The following is a 16571-nucleotide window of genomic DNA, read 5'->3' on the forward strand; positions in this document are numbered from 1 at the left end:
CGGGGAGCTGTCCCCGCAGGGACAATAAAAACGCGAGGAGAGGAGATGGGTGGCTCGTCCGGCTGCCCTCCCAGCCCCTCACACCGACACCCCCCTCTTGGCTTTCTGTCACTGCTCAGAAGGCTGACTGACTTCTTTTGTTCGTGACATACTTAAAAATTCATTTTAGGGCCTTTAGGACCTATTTTTTTTTTCCATATACATGATGATAAACCTTGCCAGGGTAACTGCACGGTTTCGTAATTGCTAATTTATTCTTTGCTCTTTCACTAACTGCTGTCTGCGTTTGCTCTTTACTTTTTGCTAACAGTCTTAGCCAGGAGTTTAGCTGAAAAAGCTTCTGCCACATGAGTTTTCTTTGATATTTAATGTAGCACTATAAACTTTTCAGACTTAGAACTTTCTAATTCAGTATTATTTTTCATTATCCTGACACTCCTCAGATAACTTCTTTTAGGACAAAGATTTAATTTTTAGCATTGATCAAAAAAATAAGATTTATTAATATATTACACCCTTTTCCAGATGTTCTTTTTTTTTCTTTTTTTTTTTTTTTTGTGGAACCTAATGTGTATATATATATATATATTGTTGTTGTTTTTGTTTGTTGGTAGGTAGCTCCCACCTCGTTTGTCTGCTCAACCCCCCAAACAACAACTTGTAACCCAAGAGTTAGCAATCACTACTCCTGGTAATCTTCCTACTTTGCTCAGTTTCTTCTTGAAGCTCTAACATTTTATTTTAGCTCTAGCAAACAGGAGTGCCAAGCTTCAGCATTCTGTCTTTATTACAACTTATCTGAATTCCCGTTTTGTTCTTATTTTCTCTATTATTTTAGTATCCAAGGAGATTTTACTGTTTTGTGCCATTTCTGCCTGTGTATTAGTGCAAACTTGTTATTTCAGAGGTTTATTGCCACTTAGTTTGCTGTCTCCTACCTAGCATGTGTAGATTCCAAGTCTTTTTTGGGGGGTTTTAACTCTTTTTTTTTTTTTTTGGTTTAAAAGTCTATAGTCTTGTTCATCTAAAGCAGGTGGTTTACATTAGCATAACTTCTTATAAAAGTCTCATAGTTAAACAAAATTGTAACAATAGTTCAGCTAAAAGATGTAGCCACGCAAGATGCTTGCCTCACAGCAGAGGGGACTGCAGGCAGTCCTCTCGCTGCTTCAGCTTGTTTGTTGCTATCTTGGCATCACACCTTGTTTCTCTTGCAGGACTACATCAGAAACTGGATTATACAATTGCTGCTGTTGATGCTAAAACATGAGGAGGACTCTTCAAAATTCATAGCAGTTGCAGTCTAAACTTGGCTGTTGTACAAACAGCACTGCTGGTTACCAGTCAGCTGTGCTATCAGATAGGGTTGGGTACAAATTTGCAACACATTCAAATAAAAACAGATGAAGCTCCGTATTGATTTTTAATTGGCTCATTGGCAACGAGTAAAACTACAAAATTCACATTCAGTTTTTTATATTCTGCGCCTAAAGTTGACGCGGTCGCAATATATACACAGTAATTCTAAGTGATACATTTCAGTAAGATAAATAAATGTGCATTGACTTCTCAAAATTACTCCCAAGATTTCTATACACCATGTTAATTCTTCAGCTTACTTCAAATCTGCTCTGTTCAACACATCTAATTCAAATCGGGCACCTCTATTGGCCTTCCACAGGTACAATAACCTAATTGCTACTAAATTAGTATTATGCCATTTCCATGTAAGTTTTCCTAATTGTTTGACTCTTCTTGATATAGAAGACTGACCACCTGATGTGTCACCTGCTTTGTCATTGGAATGTACAAAGGAGTATTGGTAAGACTGCTTCATCCTTGATTTATATACATATGAATATCTTTGAAATCATAAGTACTTAACAGACTTTCTGGCAAAGATTCAAGGCCATGTTTTCTTGAATCTTTCTCATCTGGTAGCATGATACAATTTTGCTAAAATGTGCCCCAACATATGATTGTTCTCCTCATGCTCCTTTAATCTGCTGCTGACTGTATTTTAGGGCATTAAGTGAAAAATGGGCATGAAGCTACCATGGAAAGGTACAATCGTATGTTCTTAAGGTGTAAGAAAAACTTTGGGAGTATCTCTGGCCTGATACACTGAGGAAAATCTAACAAATATACCTGAAATGGTCACCTGCAAATATTATTCCATCCGTACCGGTATTTGAGGAATGTGCGAGTTGCTTGGAGGCTTGAAGCAGTAAGGCTGTAATGAAATAAGGCAGTTTTCTTCACAGCAGAAATATTAGACATTCAATAGGTTGTTAGTATGTATGCCTCCAAGGTCCAAAAGCGTGGCTATTTGCCTAATTTTTTCCGCAGCCCCAGAAAGGTACAGGTGGGGGAAGGTGCAACTGAATTGTTTTGCAGCAATTTGGAAAACTTCCAGCAGTGCTTAGGCCAGCTCAGTCACATATGGGTCAAGTCCCTAAATGCCCTCATCTTCTGTCAGAGAAGCAAATCTGGAATACACCGAACAGTTATAATACGCTGTAGCAAGGTGGGGAGGAGAAATTTTAATTTTGGAACGAGGTATGTGTATGAAGCTATTGATGTCTCCTACGCTTGTGTGAAAGAGTTCATAGAATTTTGCTTTTCTGTAGCCCAAATGGGAGACATGTGCCCCTAGTCTGCTGAAGTATGAAGAATCTGCCCCAATGTATTTTAAGGGAATATGAAAATTACTAAAACTGTTACCTACACAGTGCTGACGGACCCAGATCGGCCTCCCGCGGGAGGAAGGAGGCTCACCGCCTTGCCTCGCCTCGCCTCACGATGCCCCCCGGCTCCCCCCCGCCCTCTGCCGCCCGCGAGGCTCCCCCCGCACCCCTCGCCCCGGCGCTCGGTCGGGCCTGGCCCGGTGCCGCGGCGCTTGCGCAGGGAACGGGCGGCGCCTGCGCGGCGCAACCGTGCCGCGGCGGGGGGCGGGCGGCGGAGCAGGCCCGGGGGCGGCGGAAGCTTCGGCCGGGCGGCGGCGGCCGCGTCTTTCGCTCTCAAAATGGCGGACGGAGGCGACGGAGGGCCGGGAGCGGCGGGCGGCCGGGTCCCCGCGCAGCCCCAGGAGCGGGCCTTGGTGAGGCTGCTGCCCGGCGCGGTTCCCCCTGCCCCCGCTCGGGGGCAGCCCGTGCCCTGCCCGCCCCGCCGCTCGCTCCAGCTGCCCCGGGGGCTTCCGGCTGCGGTGGAGAAGCGGAGCGGAGCGGGCCGGGCAGCGCCATTGTGTGCCGGCACCTGCCGGGGGACGGCCGCGTAACGGCGGCGGGGAGCGGGGCGGGAGGGCCGCGGCCTGCCCCGGCCCGGCCCCGGGGGAGAGGAGGGCTCGCCGCCGGCTCGGGCTGTTGCTGCCTCCCCGGCCCGGGTCGTGGTTTGGCCCGGGGGTGGTTATCCCAGAGCTAACTGTGAGGAAGCCTCAGGCTTTCCTGCGTCCCGCAAACGTTTTGGGGTGTGCGTGTGTCTCCTGTCCTTATTCTGATATTGCTTCGTGGTTAAAAGTAATCTTACTGCAGAGCAACTGAATAAACGGTCGTTGTTGTGCGGTGTGAATAAAGCGACAGAAGGGGAAGCGGAGAAGGGGTGTGGATGCAGACAGCTATCTGTTTCTATGCTGAATAAAATCATCCTCGCTTTTCTCCGCAAATTGCTTTAATCATGGATTTAGTGTTCACTGAGCACTTCTTAGCATTGATCTGTCTAGAGGTAATAGGTAAAGGGCCATGTGGGCTTTCCTTTACAACCCTGCAAAGTAACTGTAACTGTTGCAAAGGCTCCTGCTAAAGTAGATTAAAACCTGGTGGCTGTCAATTTGCTAACAGAAAGTTTGAATTTATATAGGGAATCTTACATTTTATGTTACTTTCTCCTGGTCCGATAAGAGCAACAAATAACCTGAATATTTAGTACAGTGTTGAAACTCGGGTTACTGAAAAGCTGAGCACAGGGAAGCCTGTAGAATGATGGCATCATTTAGGTCAAAAAGACCTCTGAGATCGTCTGGGCCAACCTTTAACCTAGCACTGCCCACCGTGAGTGAAAGGAGGAAGATGTAAATAGGAAGATACTCAGGGAACTGTTCATGTGGGCAGCAGTGCTAAGCCACCAACCATCGTGCATCTTACTTTTCCTCAGAATTGTAAGGATCAAATCCAAGGGATGCAGTCTGTGCCTCCAGAGCCGTTCCTAAAGAGAACTGTATTTTGTGACTGTAACAGACCAACATGTGGATTTTTTTCTGCATTATAAACAGCTTGATTTTAAACTATTAATAATGTAATCTGTTTGAATTATAATGTCAAAAAATGAAACCTGAGTTGAGGAACTTGTTAAGCTTGAGAGCCCCATATAGTCAGAGATGTACTGAGGGCAATTGTCACAATTGGTGGCAAAGCAATATGCAATCTGCAATATGCAATTGCATTATTTGGGAATATAGGAGGCTGAGTTAGCCCCAGCAACGAATGAAACTGATAATACTGGTGCCATGAAGAGTACAGGGAAAGATGTTGAAGAACTCCTCAGTTGTTCAGAGTTGATACTGGTCCACTCAGTTGTCTTAGTTTTTATGTGGTTTCAGCTAATTGAGAGTCTCTGTGCCAGAACTATGATTTCAAGTTCCAAGGGAGTCTGTTGGCATTGCAGGTGACTGCCCAGGCTCCATTGCTTGTTGCCACATGTCCTAGTGAACTGCAGGAATTTTCTGAGTGAGTATGGGGTGGGGGTATTATTTTAAGGGGAAAGCAGAGCTAGGGATTTGGACTTAAATGGGGTCTGACAGCATTTATTAAGTCAGATTGCAGACATGGTTATAGTTGTGACGGAGACAGCTGCAATCTGGAAGCAGTGTGTCCAGTTTACTGCTGTATTCAAGGTGGTACTAGTTAGATGGAACTAACATATCGTCTCTGACTCATGTTTTCACTGCATAGAGTTGGTCTAAATGTCCTTTTGCTGTGGTGCAAGGATCACAAGCAGACGCAGCTGGCTGAATGGAGTGGCTTAAGCCTGACCAAACGCATCAAATCTGTCCTAGTGTCAGTACAGTCAGAAAGACTTTTGCTCTTCTTTCTCATCTCCAGCTTTGAGGCAGGTGGTGCTTGTGGTGCTGGGTTACATGTGGCTGTGTGACACTTAGACTAGTAAACCTTCCTGGCACACTGGGTGCTCAGTGCAGAATTACCCGAATGGTTCTGCAGGAGCCAGCCTGAGGCTGGCATGGATGGGGATGACTCAGGTAACCAGCGCTTCTGCACCCAGCCCAACTCTGTGGTTTAGCCTGTGCACTTAACTCTGACTCTTCTGGTTGGGTGATGGTAGTTGGGAATACCTGAGCTGGTTTTTCACTGCACTGTCGCAGTCTTAAAGGTCCCATCTGTGCCTTTTTCTTTTCTGTAGTGGCTGTATTGCTTCTTGAGCTGAGCTGTCCCTGAAAAAGATACAGCTGCATTTGCTATACTGGCACTGACCTAGTTGTAAACCCTGTTACCCAAACTTCAGTTCCTTTAGTTTTCTGTTCCTAGCAGCATCCCCAGTTTGCTTGTCTGACTGATGGGCTGGACTTGGCTCGTCTAGTAGCTGGCTAGCAGGCATTGCCAGTGGCCAAATAAAAGCCTGCTCTGCAGGCTGGATCCAGCCCTGTGGTTGTTTGTCCATCTGTATTCCAAGCAAATTCCAGTTTGACTCCTACCTGCTTTGGTGGCTGCTCTCTGGAATATATCACCAGGGTTTAGGTATTAAAATACTTAAAAGATTTCCATTCATACTAAATCTTCAATTTTTGATCTATGAGTACCTTCTCGGTAATACTTGTGAAGAAAAGGGATTTTTTTTTCAGAAGTCTTTTGTCATCAGTCAATATTTATATATAAAATGTAGCTGTAAGTGGGATAGCGATGTAAAGGAAGAGCAAAGCTTTTTTATTAGGGTATCTCCTTGAAAGTCAGGAAAGTAACGTGATTTTTCATTTTAAATTCATGAAGCAAAGCATGATACAAGCACAGGCACTTGTGTGTTCTAAAGTATTTCAGATCTTTTTATATCGTTCAAAGCTATTATGTAGTTGAGAGAGTGCATGTGAGGAGCCTTGTGTATGTAGATGTGTTGTACTCAAGTACTAATAGAGAGTGGATGTTCGTATGCAGGTTATTTCTTGAGACTAATAAAGTGTCTGTCAGATGTCTTATGTTGGAGTTGCAGTGACTTCTTTCAGTTTTAAATCTGACCTCTCCTGGACAGAGTTAACAGGGTTAACACTCGATGACGTGTCCATATAATTTTACATCAATTTATGTAAGGTAAATTAGTTTAAAACATCATTGCTAGGTAAACTGGCGTATCTCCAAATTGCACGTAGTCCAAACCACTGCTTTTAGAACAGTGCAGCGTATTAGCATGCCCACGAAGCAGAGGCTGTGAAGTTGCGACAGGTAACTGGAGCATCGCCAAGGTCCTGCCCGTGTCCTTATGTATTTAGTATTCTATTGAAGTGCTTCCTTTTTGTTGTGGCATTGAGCAACGCTGTGGTTTTTCCTTCCTTGTCTGCTTTCATGTTTGCTCGTATTTCTTGGTAATTTTTGTGCCTTTTGTTACTCCAGAAGTGAACTGTGATTGTGAAGGTATGTCAGTTTTCCTCAAGTTACGGTTGCTGTATGCTGCTGCGAGAGGTATGTGTCTCCTGGAGAGCGGAGCTGCGAGTGGATGTTGCTGATAGCCTGCGACTGCCTAAGTGGCTTCTGGATCCCAAAGCACTGGAGAAGCTAGGGATAAACAGATTGTTTTGAAAGGTGCTGCGTTATCGGTGCTGAATATTGATGGATTCATCTGAATTCTGTAGCACATTAATTCAGTGCAGAATAAAAGTACATTTACAATGGATCTTAAAATTAATTCATGATGTTTGGAAAAATCGAATAAATGTATCACAAGTCTGAGTACACAGGAATTAATACAAAAACCTGGTATAAATAAATCCCCCACCCCAACATAACTATACCAAATGGAATTGCTACTTTATAAATATCCACCGTGGCTATAGTTTTTGAAATTAAGTCTGGTGCTAAGAAATTTGGTAGATATTATGTTCCCCAGAGAATAGGAGACCACAGCATGGATGCTAAGAATCAAACAAGGAAAGGAACAAAGCCTTGTCTTTGTTTCTCTAGAAACAAAGGGATCTCGAGTCTGTTAGATGAAGAGACAGAACTTAAAGAAAAGGTTCTGTTTTTAAGCCTCTTCCAGAATACTACAAATAACTCTGCAAATATGATTTTGCTGTTTTTCTAGGGAGAATTATTTTTTTCAAAGTATTTGTTGTACATATTGTTTTGCTTTAATATCTAGTATAGAATTCCTGTTTCTTGTCACGTTACTATGTTAATTATCCACTGCTATCAGCCTAAGTCAGGTCTGACCCAAAAATTGGGAATGTGAAAGGTGTTCAGATTCCACGTCTCAAAGACATGGGAATTATTTCTAGTTTCTTGCTACTTTGTTTTGCCTGTGGAGCCTACTTGGTAGTAGCCTGCTAATTTTGCAGCCTGTTTAAGCTAGCATGTCCAGTTGGCAGGCAGTTTGATAGATAACTACAGGCCATGATTTCACTTGAAATAGCTGCTTGGGTGCCTGTCTGCATCCAAGTGTTTATTCCAGGGAACTGAAGCTGCGCTCGTGCGAATTTGGAAATGAGCGTGATTTAAAAGTGCCACGTGAGAGTCGGGGAGGTTGAACAGCCCAAATCTGCAAGGTGACACCCTGAAGGTGACATTGGTTTTAGCTGTCCAGCAGCTGAAACAGTAACTGATCGTGCTGCTGGTTGATTCTGTTTCTCTGGTAGTTCTGCGAATCCGGTAGGTGTTGGATACTACAGGAATCGAGGTAGGTTCTGCTGTAGACCAAGCTTTAGTACTCTGCACTGTTATTAAGAGTCTCGTTCCCAGTGGGTGAACACCTGCATCATTAAAGCATCTTTTAACATTAATTGGCACCCTGCTTTGGCTCAGGGGCCGAAGTTTAAATGAATGTAGAGATCAAACACTTCTTTCATGTCTTCAGGTCAGAGTGGATGTTTTGTTAGGACAACGTTAAATAATTCTGAATGTTACCCGTGTTGTGCCAATAGAAAGTAACTTTTGAAACCAGACTTGCTGCGTTCGGTGTAATTACTGATATCCAGAGCAGGCCGGGGTTTGGTGCGTGGCTGGTTCCCAGCTGTGTTATGTAAAGGGGGCATGTTACTGACGTGTCAGAAAGCAGATGTTTTGTAATTGAGTTCTAAGCAGAACTCAGAACTTTTTTTTAAAGCTTAGATTCTCCACTAACCCATTGACTATACTTTGTGAGAGTAGATGAAACACATTGTGAACAACAACATGGTGCTAATATGACAACACTGGTCATCTTCCAGTTTCATTCCCTGAGCAGTGTTGAGTGCCTGTCCGTCCCCCTCCCCATTTTTTTAAGAGAAATTTTTCTATTTGAATAGTACGCTGGACAGAACTACAGTTGTGTATGTACAGGCTACTGGAGAAAACAGTACGTTGGTTTGTTTCCAGCAATTGAATATAAGGATTAAGTGCAAATTATTGCAAGCTGACATTTGTATAATCTGTTTGGTACTTCAACAGTTTTGTATTGGACACATGGTACGGTGACATGAGATGATTTTGATGTTTTTGTGCTTCATGATGTGTTCAGGGTTGTTTATTGTAATTGTCTTGTTTATCATTACTCATCCCCTATCTTTACGGATCTGCAAAAATGAAATCAGGAAGAACAATCTTTTATTTTTTTCCTGAGATAATAGAACTTCTGCACCTAACAGCTTTTAATTTGACTTGAGGCAGGGGAGAACAAATCTGCTAATTGGTTTCTTGTACTTATTTGAAGCCTCTTTTTTGGAGAATACGTATCTTTGAAGTTGAAATTGGTTGCCTCGTCTCCTTGTTATTTTTACTAAAAAAGTGCTTAGGTGTTCCACGCTGCAGTTGGATCTTATTTTCAGTGTGTTAGAAAACTGATAATTTTAAACTAAAATAAACAGGAGGAAAAGTTGATCTAAAAATTTAAAACCAGAGCCTTACAGGAAAATGTTAGTTAAGAATCTCTTAAAGTTTGCTTTCAAAGGCAATTTTCAGTGGTCTGCACACTTAGAGAACTTCTGCCTGTTTATGCTTTTGAAGCGTCTTTCATGATTGCTTAATTAGACAGACACTGTCAGATTCGAAGTTTTCTGGGATCTGTTGTTTTGCTAATCTGTTTAGTACCAACTGTTCTATGCATTGAAGTAAAACAGCCTTTTACATTTGGTATTTCTGTTGGATGGCACCTGCTCAAAATTAGCACGTTCCCAACATTTTATACATTTACTTCTGAAATTCTGCTTGAGCCTGCTGTTTTGACAGGCAGCTGGTATTGCCATCTCTTGCTTCACAGACTTACGCTGTGCACAAACTAGGTTTTTTTTTTTTGTCTGCTTCTTTAAGCTGGAATATTGGACCAGGTATGGTTTTTAGTTTGTGCTACTGGCAATGTTTGTTCCTTCAAAATGTGCTATTCAATATTTTTAAGTACTAATATTCCTTTTTTTCACTGATGACATTAACGCATATTTCTAAAAATGTAGTCTTGAAATTTATGCAGTGAAAGACCAGCGTGTCAATCAGCGCAGTTAAAGTAGGGCTGGTTTTTATGGTATTGCCAAATGCAAATGATTAGTTTGAAAAAGACTTGAGAATTCAGAGAGAACTGTGCTCAGAATGGAAAACAAACTGTCATGGAGGTGATGGCTACTGAATTAACTAGGTAGGAAGCCTGTTGCAATGACAGAGAAATTCTCTCATAGTGCTGTGAAATCTCATTTGACACTTGATCTATAGGTGAAAAGTGACTTGAAAGAGTTTACCTTTTTTTCCCCTTCCCACTGCATACTTGGTTAGCTCTCATTCCTGTCATTTGTGGTGTTCACAAACTAATGCATTCAAAATGACAGATATTCTGCTCTTTTTATAGGAGTATTTGTAGGCAAACAGAATTCTTCATCCTCTGACCTTTTCTAACGTGATCCTTCTGTTTGGAAAAAGCTCGCAAACTGCCCTTTCAGATGTAGGACAAAACTGCATGTTTGGCTGGAATTGACATTGGTCAATTCTCTGTGTGCTTATACATATGAAAGGCATATTAGTAGTTTGTCCTCATGGAGGAGGACATGTTTTGATACAGGATAAGGGATGATCTGCTGAAGATTTTTTTTTTTTTATTGTAAGGTATCACTTCTGTAATCACAATCTTCTGGAAGGTCATTTAAGACTACAGATTACTGCTTTTGTTACACAGAGTAGTTCAGTTACTTGGACTTGGACAAAATGGATGTTATTTCTGCTCTTTTGACACAACTATTCACATTCAAGAAACGTGTTTTTTCAGCTCCCGGTTCCCATCACTTCCCTTTTTCTCACAGTTTGAGAATTGTCATCCTAAGAAAGGTGGCTGCGACAGGAGCAAGTGAGTAGAGGAGGAGAAGAGACGGGGTTGGGGAAGGTTAGAGAGGCAAAGTGGAAGGGAGGAGAGAGGAGGCAAGGAGTGTCTTTGACACACACTTCACTGGTGTCAGGTCCCCAAGTGTGGCATCCGCCCACTGTTAGCAGCACCTGATGGGCGCCATGCAGGTTTGCTGTCTCCCCAGGGATGCTGGTATTGCGTTCCTGCCATGGTTTCTCCCCTAGCTCCTTCTGGTGGTTGGCTTTGGTGGGTTATTTCTGGGTCATATCAGTGCCCCCATGGTTCCATGTTATGGCCTGTCTGTTTTTTCAAGTAGGTTTTCCTAAAAATGAGCAGACGAGAGCACACAACCTCTCGGGACCCCCCGCGCCAGTGCTGGGTGGAGAGCTGCAAGGAGCGCCTGCTTTCTGCCTGCAGCTGGCTTGCACGTTTCTTGGGCTTTTAGAGACTTCCAGCCCCCCTCACTCCATATGATGGGAGGAAATTAATTTAAGATGATACAGTATTTTATTTCCTCTTCAACAGCCAATATATGGTCAGTTTAGAAATCGTAAAAAAAAATTTACTTCTCCTGGGAGACACAGAAGGAATGGGATAGATTGAAATTTAGCCTTGTGCAGCTTTCAGAAATAAGAAAGAATATTCTTATTTCTCTTTCTGAACATGACGACTATTTATTGGATGATGTACAGGTTGAATATAAATTAATGTCTTTACCAGAAGGCAACCAGCCCACTTGAGAGAGTTCTCTTCCCTTCTTTCCTCTTGTTCCCTACTTCCTGTCTTCCATTCTCCAAAGAACATTTAAATAGAACTAAAAGCTTTGCGTAGGAATACTTGAAATGTTTTTGAGTTGGGCTGTGAGAACCCACTCTACACTTCTGGCAGATTTTCAGGAAAGCTTAGCCCCATGTTTCTTGGAGCTATTATGTGTTTGTTCCAGCAACACAGAAGCTAAACTTACAGCATCTCTTGGGAACATCGCTTATTAAGACAGAAGAGCAGCAGGCTGGGAGTCTCTTGTGCTTTGGAAAAGCAGTGTGCTGAGAGGTCACCATCCCCAGCTCCATTTAGGAGCAGATGCAGTAACCAGGTCATCTCATCGTCTGTGGCTTCTCTCTTCCATCCGTGTCTGCCATGCATTCTTCCATAACTTTGCAGTTCAAGGATCACTGTGATAAATCAAATAATGAACTACCTTGGGGTAATGTTAAGGTAGATTGGTGGCCAAAATACCGGTAGAAGCCTCAGGCTAAAGCTAAACATACTAGAAGAATAGTGTTTATTATTCAAGTCATAAAGCAAATGTTTCATGTGATTAGAACACAGAACAAATCTCTTTTGACAGATTAGCAGTGGGTAGTGGATATTACTGTAAAGCTAGGCAGTCTTAATCTGATACCTTGTTTCTGTTTCTTTGGTTTGGATTTCGTGTAGTGTTTTTTTTGTACTTGTCTGTACCAGGTAGACACACAATTCTTCAGAAAACAAATGCAGTTTCTGTACGATATTTTGCAGATCTGGCTTTAAGAGTACTGGAGTTGCAGTACTTTGGACTGCATCTGTTGCAGTTTAATTTATTTTTTCGGTGTTAAAGAACTGTTCTTATGCAGGTAGCAGACCAGAGAGCTGTAGATCTATACATCTGGTATTTAATCCTTATCTCTGTCGATGCTGGGGTCAATCCATTGATTCAATTGATGTAGGTTTTATGTTAAGTCAGAAATCAGATTTTTATTTTTTGCCTTTTGTATATAATGTCATGCATTTTTGTCCTTTAAAAAAAGTTGAACGGTCAGCTTCTTTGAGGTTTCCCTCCAGTCCAAACTCTTCAGTGGTTGCTTTGCTCGTTTTCTACTTGCTGGCCTAGAGGAAGCTCCCCTTAGAGCTATTTGTGAAGTTGCATATATATTTTTTTCTTCCGAAAAAAGTCTTTGGGGATAAGTCAAGGTTGTATATGAAAAGAGTTTGTCCTTAGAAGGCTGGATGGGTGAATTTGTTATCTGATTTGAAGGGGGATGGGGGGGAAGCACTGTTTCTAAACAATGGGAATAATGTGAAAGAATATTCAGACTTGATGGATGAATACATCAATTGGAGAGAGCTGTTTGGAGAGCTAGAGTAGTTGCATGTGAAATTAGGGTCTTAGATTTTGGCCTGAGGTTTTTAACTTTCCTAATGTAAGTATGTTTCTTCTCTTAAAATACAATTTCACTTCTTCAGCCTGGTTTCCCAAGGATATTCAGTTTCTAAAATCAGTTGTGTTTCTTTCTTCCTCAGTAGCTTTATAACCCTGATGAGCAGTTCCAACAGAATTTTATTGAAGTGTAACAATTTCAAAGACAATTGGATATGTTTTGCGGCTATCAGCAGGCTAAGGAACAAATCCCAGATTTATTTCCCAGCTAGGATAGGGAGGCCTCTGCTGCTGCTCTTCCCTTTTGCTGGCAGCTGAACAAACATCAAGATTTGTGTATTGGCTGGGCTGCAGACATGCATGTAGTTGAAAATTAATTAAGTACACTGGTAGCTCCACAGTAGCATAGCACTTGCCAACTTTTGCCTCATGGTATCCTTAACAGAAGACTTCAAGAAAACAGAGGTTACTGTGGTAGCTACTGAAAGGTGAGCAACAGGGAAATTTTTGGGAAACCATGCTTTCTTGAGTTTTATTGCTCACAGAACTGACTTCTGATATGGAAAAGAATTCTGGATTCACAGTAGAACTGCTTAATCCCATTTTCTGTATGTATTTCTTTATGCTTATCCATGGGTGTACTTTTCTTGCAGTGGTGTGACGAAAGATTCGACTTCCAAGCTACGTTTTTACAGTGCTTGGCAAAACATGTGCCAAATATTTACTCAGCTGAGATGGACCCCCTGCTGGAGAAACAAGAAGAAATGGTTCAGGCAGCAATACTCTACCCCCTGGAACGTTACTTGTTTGGGGAAGACCCAGATACATTTCTAGAGAAACTACAACAGAGTGAAACCTCACAGCTCTGCGGGAAGGTGTTCAAAGGAGGGGAGACAACATATTCTTGCAGGTAGGAATTGAAGGTGTGTTATTATGAATGTTTTCTTGTGAGATAATGCAGTAAGTGGATTTAATAAATTTAGTTGCTTTGCTAACTGATCGTTGCTTGTGTCATGGTAGGTCTTTACTTTTCTGAAGCAAATACTGCCATCAGTTTTCAAAACAGTGAAAAAAGTGAGCAAAATTGTGTATAAAAAGCAGGTTATGGCAGAGAAATAAGAAAGGAAATGGAAAGGATACTAAAGGTACTGAAAGCCATTGATTAAAAAGATGGGAATATAGGGTCTGATAGGGGTCTGTACCTGGGTCTGAGGGATAACAGGCATGAAAATCTGTGCACTATGCAATATTCAACCTTTCAGAGCCTGCATCGGAATCCAGCATTTTTGAGCATCCTCAGTCCTCTGCTCAAGCAATACCTGTGTAAACAATGGTCCTTTCTCTCCTTGTTTCTCCCTCTGGATTATGTTAAAAATGGCAACCTAATGATTTGGTATTATTTTATTCATTCACATGACAGATCTTTATGGTGGATTTAAAGTTTGCAACTGTTCTGGATGTTCATTAGTCTTGCTATGATGCAATTGTCATGGTTTGTAGTTTTCATTTTACTTTAAGCCTAGAAAATTGTAGCAGAAATGCCAGAAGAGTATCAATAAGGGTGAAGAATATTACTATGAATAAAAAATAAATAAATAAATAAAAAATCCAGCCATTAGAATTTAGGAAATTTCAAAAAGAAAGCTCTCTGTAAAAATAATTTGTGAATTACACTATTGGGTTTTAATCAGTTATGTACTATTATGCTTTTTCTATAAATAAGTTAGGCTTGTACATGAAAGGAAAGTGGTCTTTGAGTAAGTTCTTATATATTTGCTAGAATGTGTACACTTAACTGGACAGTGGGTTGTTGGACAGAACAAGAAGGACGTTAAAGTATTAGAATGAGTCCAGAGGAGGACCACAAAGATGGTCAAAGGGCTGGTGCACTTCTATGAAGACAGGCTGAGGGAGTTGGGTTTGTTCAGCCTGGAGAAGAGAAGGCTCTGGGGAGATCTTATAGCGACCTTTCAGGAAAGCTGGGGAGGGACTCTTTGTCAAGGGGTGTTGTGATAGGACAAGGAGGAATGGTTTTACACTAAAAGAGGGTAGGTTTAGATTAGATTTAAGGAGGGATACTGTGAGGATGGTGAAGCACTGGAACACGTTGCCCAGAGAAGCTGTGGATGCCCTGTTCCTGGAAGTGTTTAAGGCTAGGCTGGATGAGGCTTTGAGCAACCTGGTCTGGTGGGAGGTGTCCCTGCCTGTGACAAGAGGGGTTGGAATGAGGTTATCTTTAAGGTCCCTTCCAACCCAAACCATTCTGTGATTCTATGATTGGGTGAAGGAAAAGGATGGTCAAGGCATCTGTTTAGTATTGCTGAAACAGAAATAATCCTGTTAGTAGCCGTGCAGGGTTCTTGTATGACAACAGGCAGAGTGACAAAGATGTATCTCTCGGGGTTATCTGTTTTTTTTTTTACTTCCTGTCTTGCAACAGTGTAGTAGTAGTTATGAGATACTGTACTTATACTGCAACTGAAGTTAAATATGTTTGCTTTAGGCTTTTAAAATGCTAAAAATAATATGCTCTGAAACATTAAAATCTGAATGTATTGAATTGGACATTCAAATACGTCAGGCACTTCTGGCTTATTTTTTCTGTCTTTTAGCTCACATTGCAGTAGGTTTATGGTAATGAGTGGTAGTGAGCCATTAAACTGTTGTAGTGAAGATTATCATCGGAAGGTTTGAGAGGAAATTGATTCTGTAATCAGAATTATACTATTTTAGTTGTAAGGAAGGCTTGAACTAAGTAGTGAAGAATGGCATAAAATGAAGATTGATGTGTTATCAAACACATCATTCATATTTTGCTTAGAATGACACAGCATTTAAAGAAAGCATGACCATGTTTGAGGGTGAAAAAAAGCAATATAAAGCTTAAATGCATATGGAGCACAGAATTGCACACGTGAATTGTAATTGCTTTTTTGTTTTTTTTTCAGGTATGAGTGCTTTACTGAAACTGTTAAAATTAAATCTTAGAGTATATATTCTTCAGTTCAATTTGTAAAGGAGTTCTACTTTAGATATTAACTTTTAACTGTTTATAAAAAGTTTCAGAGGTAACCTGGCATAAATGTAGCATAGCAAACTAGCTACAATTGCTGGAAACCATAGTAAAGGGAACTTAAGAGTCAATCTTGTTTTTTTTTTTTTTTAATAGCTGTTCATTCCTGGTGAAGATATAAATGTTAACAACAAGTTTTAAAAAGTGGAAATAAAGCATGTTTCTAATGGAATTTGAAATGGCAGGTATTTGGTTCAAGCCTAAAAAAATGGATTTCATACTTCTGTGATGTGGAATAGCCAATGTTTTTCTAATTTGAACCTGTTGTTAATCTCAGTTTTCAGAATAACATTTTCTTTTGTGTGCAAGAGTTGCGTGTTTGTTTTAGCAAGTTTTCCGATTACCTTTTTTTTGCAGAGACTGTGCAGTTGATCCAACTTGTGTACTCTGTATGGACTGCTTTCAGAACAGCATTCACAAGAACCACCGGTACAAGGTATGAATATCTTAAGAAATTTTACTCGTAGATTTAGAAAAGATTTTACTTGAAGATATAGGAAATTGCATATAAACTAATAATTTTCATTCAAGAAAAAATCTAATTTACTCATCAGTTCAATCTTTCTCACATTTCTAACTACATAAAGCCTCTTTAAAGAACAGTAAGTTTATAAGTTAAGAAAATCAAAGGGTAGGAAGTGTTTATGAATGCATATGTTGTTGTTCTCTTTGGCAACATCACATAGTATATGCCAGAGCAAAAAGCTGTGACTGAAGATGACAGTCCTATTGCAAGTCCTTTTCAGTACTATATATACAAGAGTACATTCTGTTTGGAAATTTAGAATGGATGTGTCTACAGAGACCGTTATTTCATTGCTTCTATCACTGATGCAGTCTCCACGTTTC

General features: G+C 41.1%; 1 protein-coding gene across 4 annotated transcripts in view; it reads left to right on the forward strand.

Moving 5' to 3' along the window:
• Positions 1 to 89: 89 nt before the first annotated feature.
• UBR1 (ubiquitin protein ligase E3 component n-recognin 1) overlaps positions 90 to 16571 on the forward strand; it is a 71244-nt gene continuing 54762 nt past the window's right edge. For 2 of the 4 annotated variants that reach the window (XM_048065317.2, XM_048065318.2), the window contains exons 1-3: positions 2687 to 3100; positions 13303 to 13559; positions 16080 to 16158. In XM_048065317.2, coding sequence (XP_047921274.2) covers positions 2702 to 3100; positions 13303 to 13559; positions 16080 to 16158 — 735 coding nt within the window. In that variant the 5' untranslated portion in view covers positions 2687 to 2701. Of the gene's footprint in view, positions 224 to 614; positions 692 to 1146; positions 1682 to 1764; positions 1823 to 2686; positions 3101 to 13302; positions 13560 to 16079; positions 16159 to 16571 lie in introns of those variants that run through there. The other 2 variants (XM_013191821.3, XM_066998702.1) reach the window with 2 other exon arrangements.

Source organism: Anser cygnoides, chromosome 5, assembly GCF_040182565.1.
Source record: "Anser cygnoides isolate HZ-2024a breed goose chromosome 5, Taihu_goose_T2T_genome, whole genome shotgun sequence".
Lineage (NCBI taxonomy): Eukaryota > Metazoa > Chordata > Aves > Anseriformes > Anatidae > Anser > Anser cygnoides.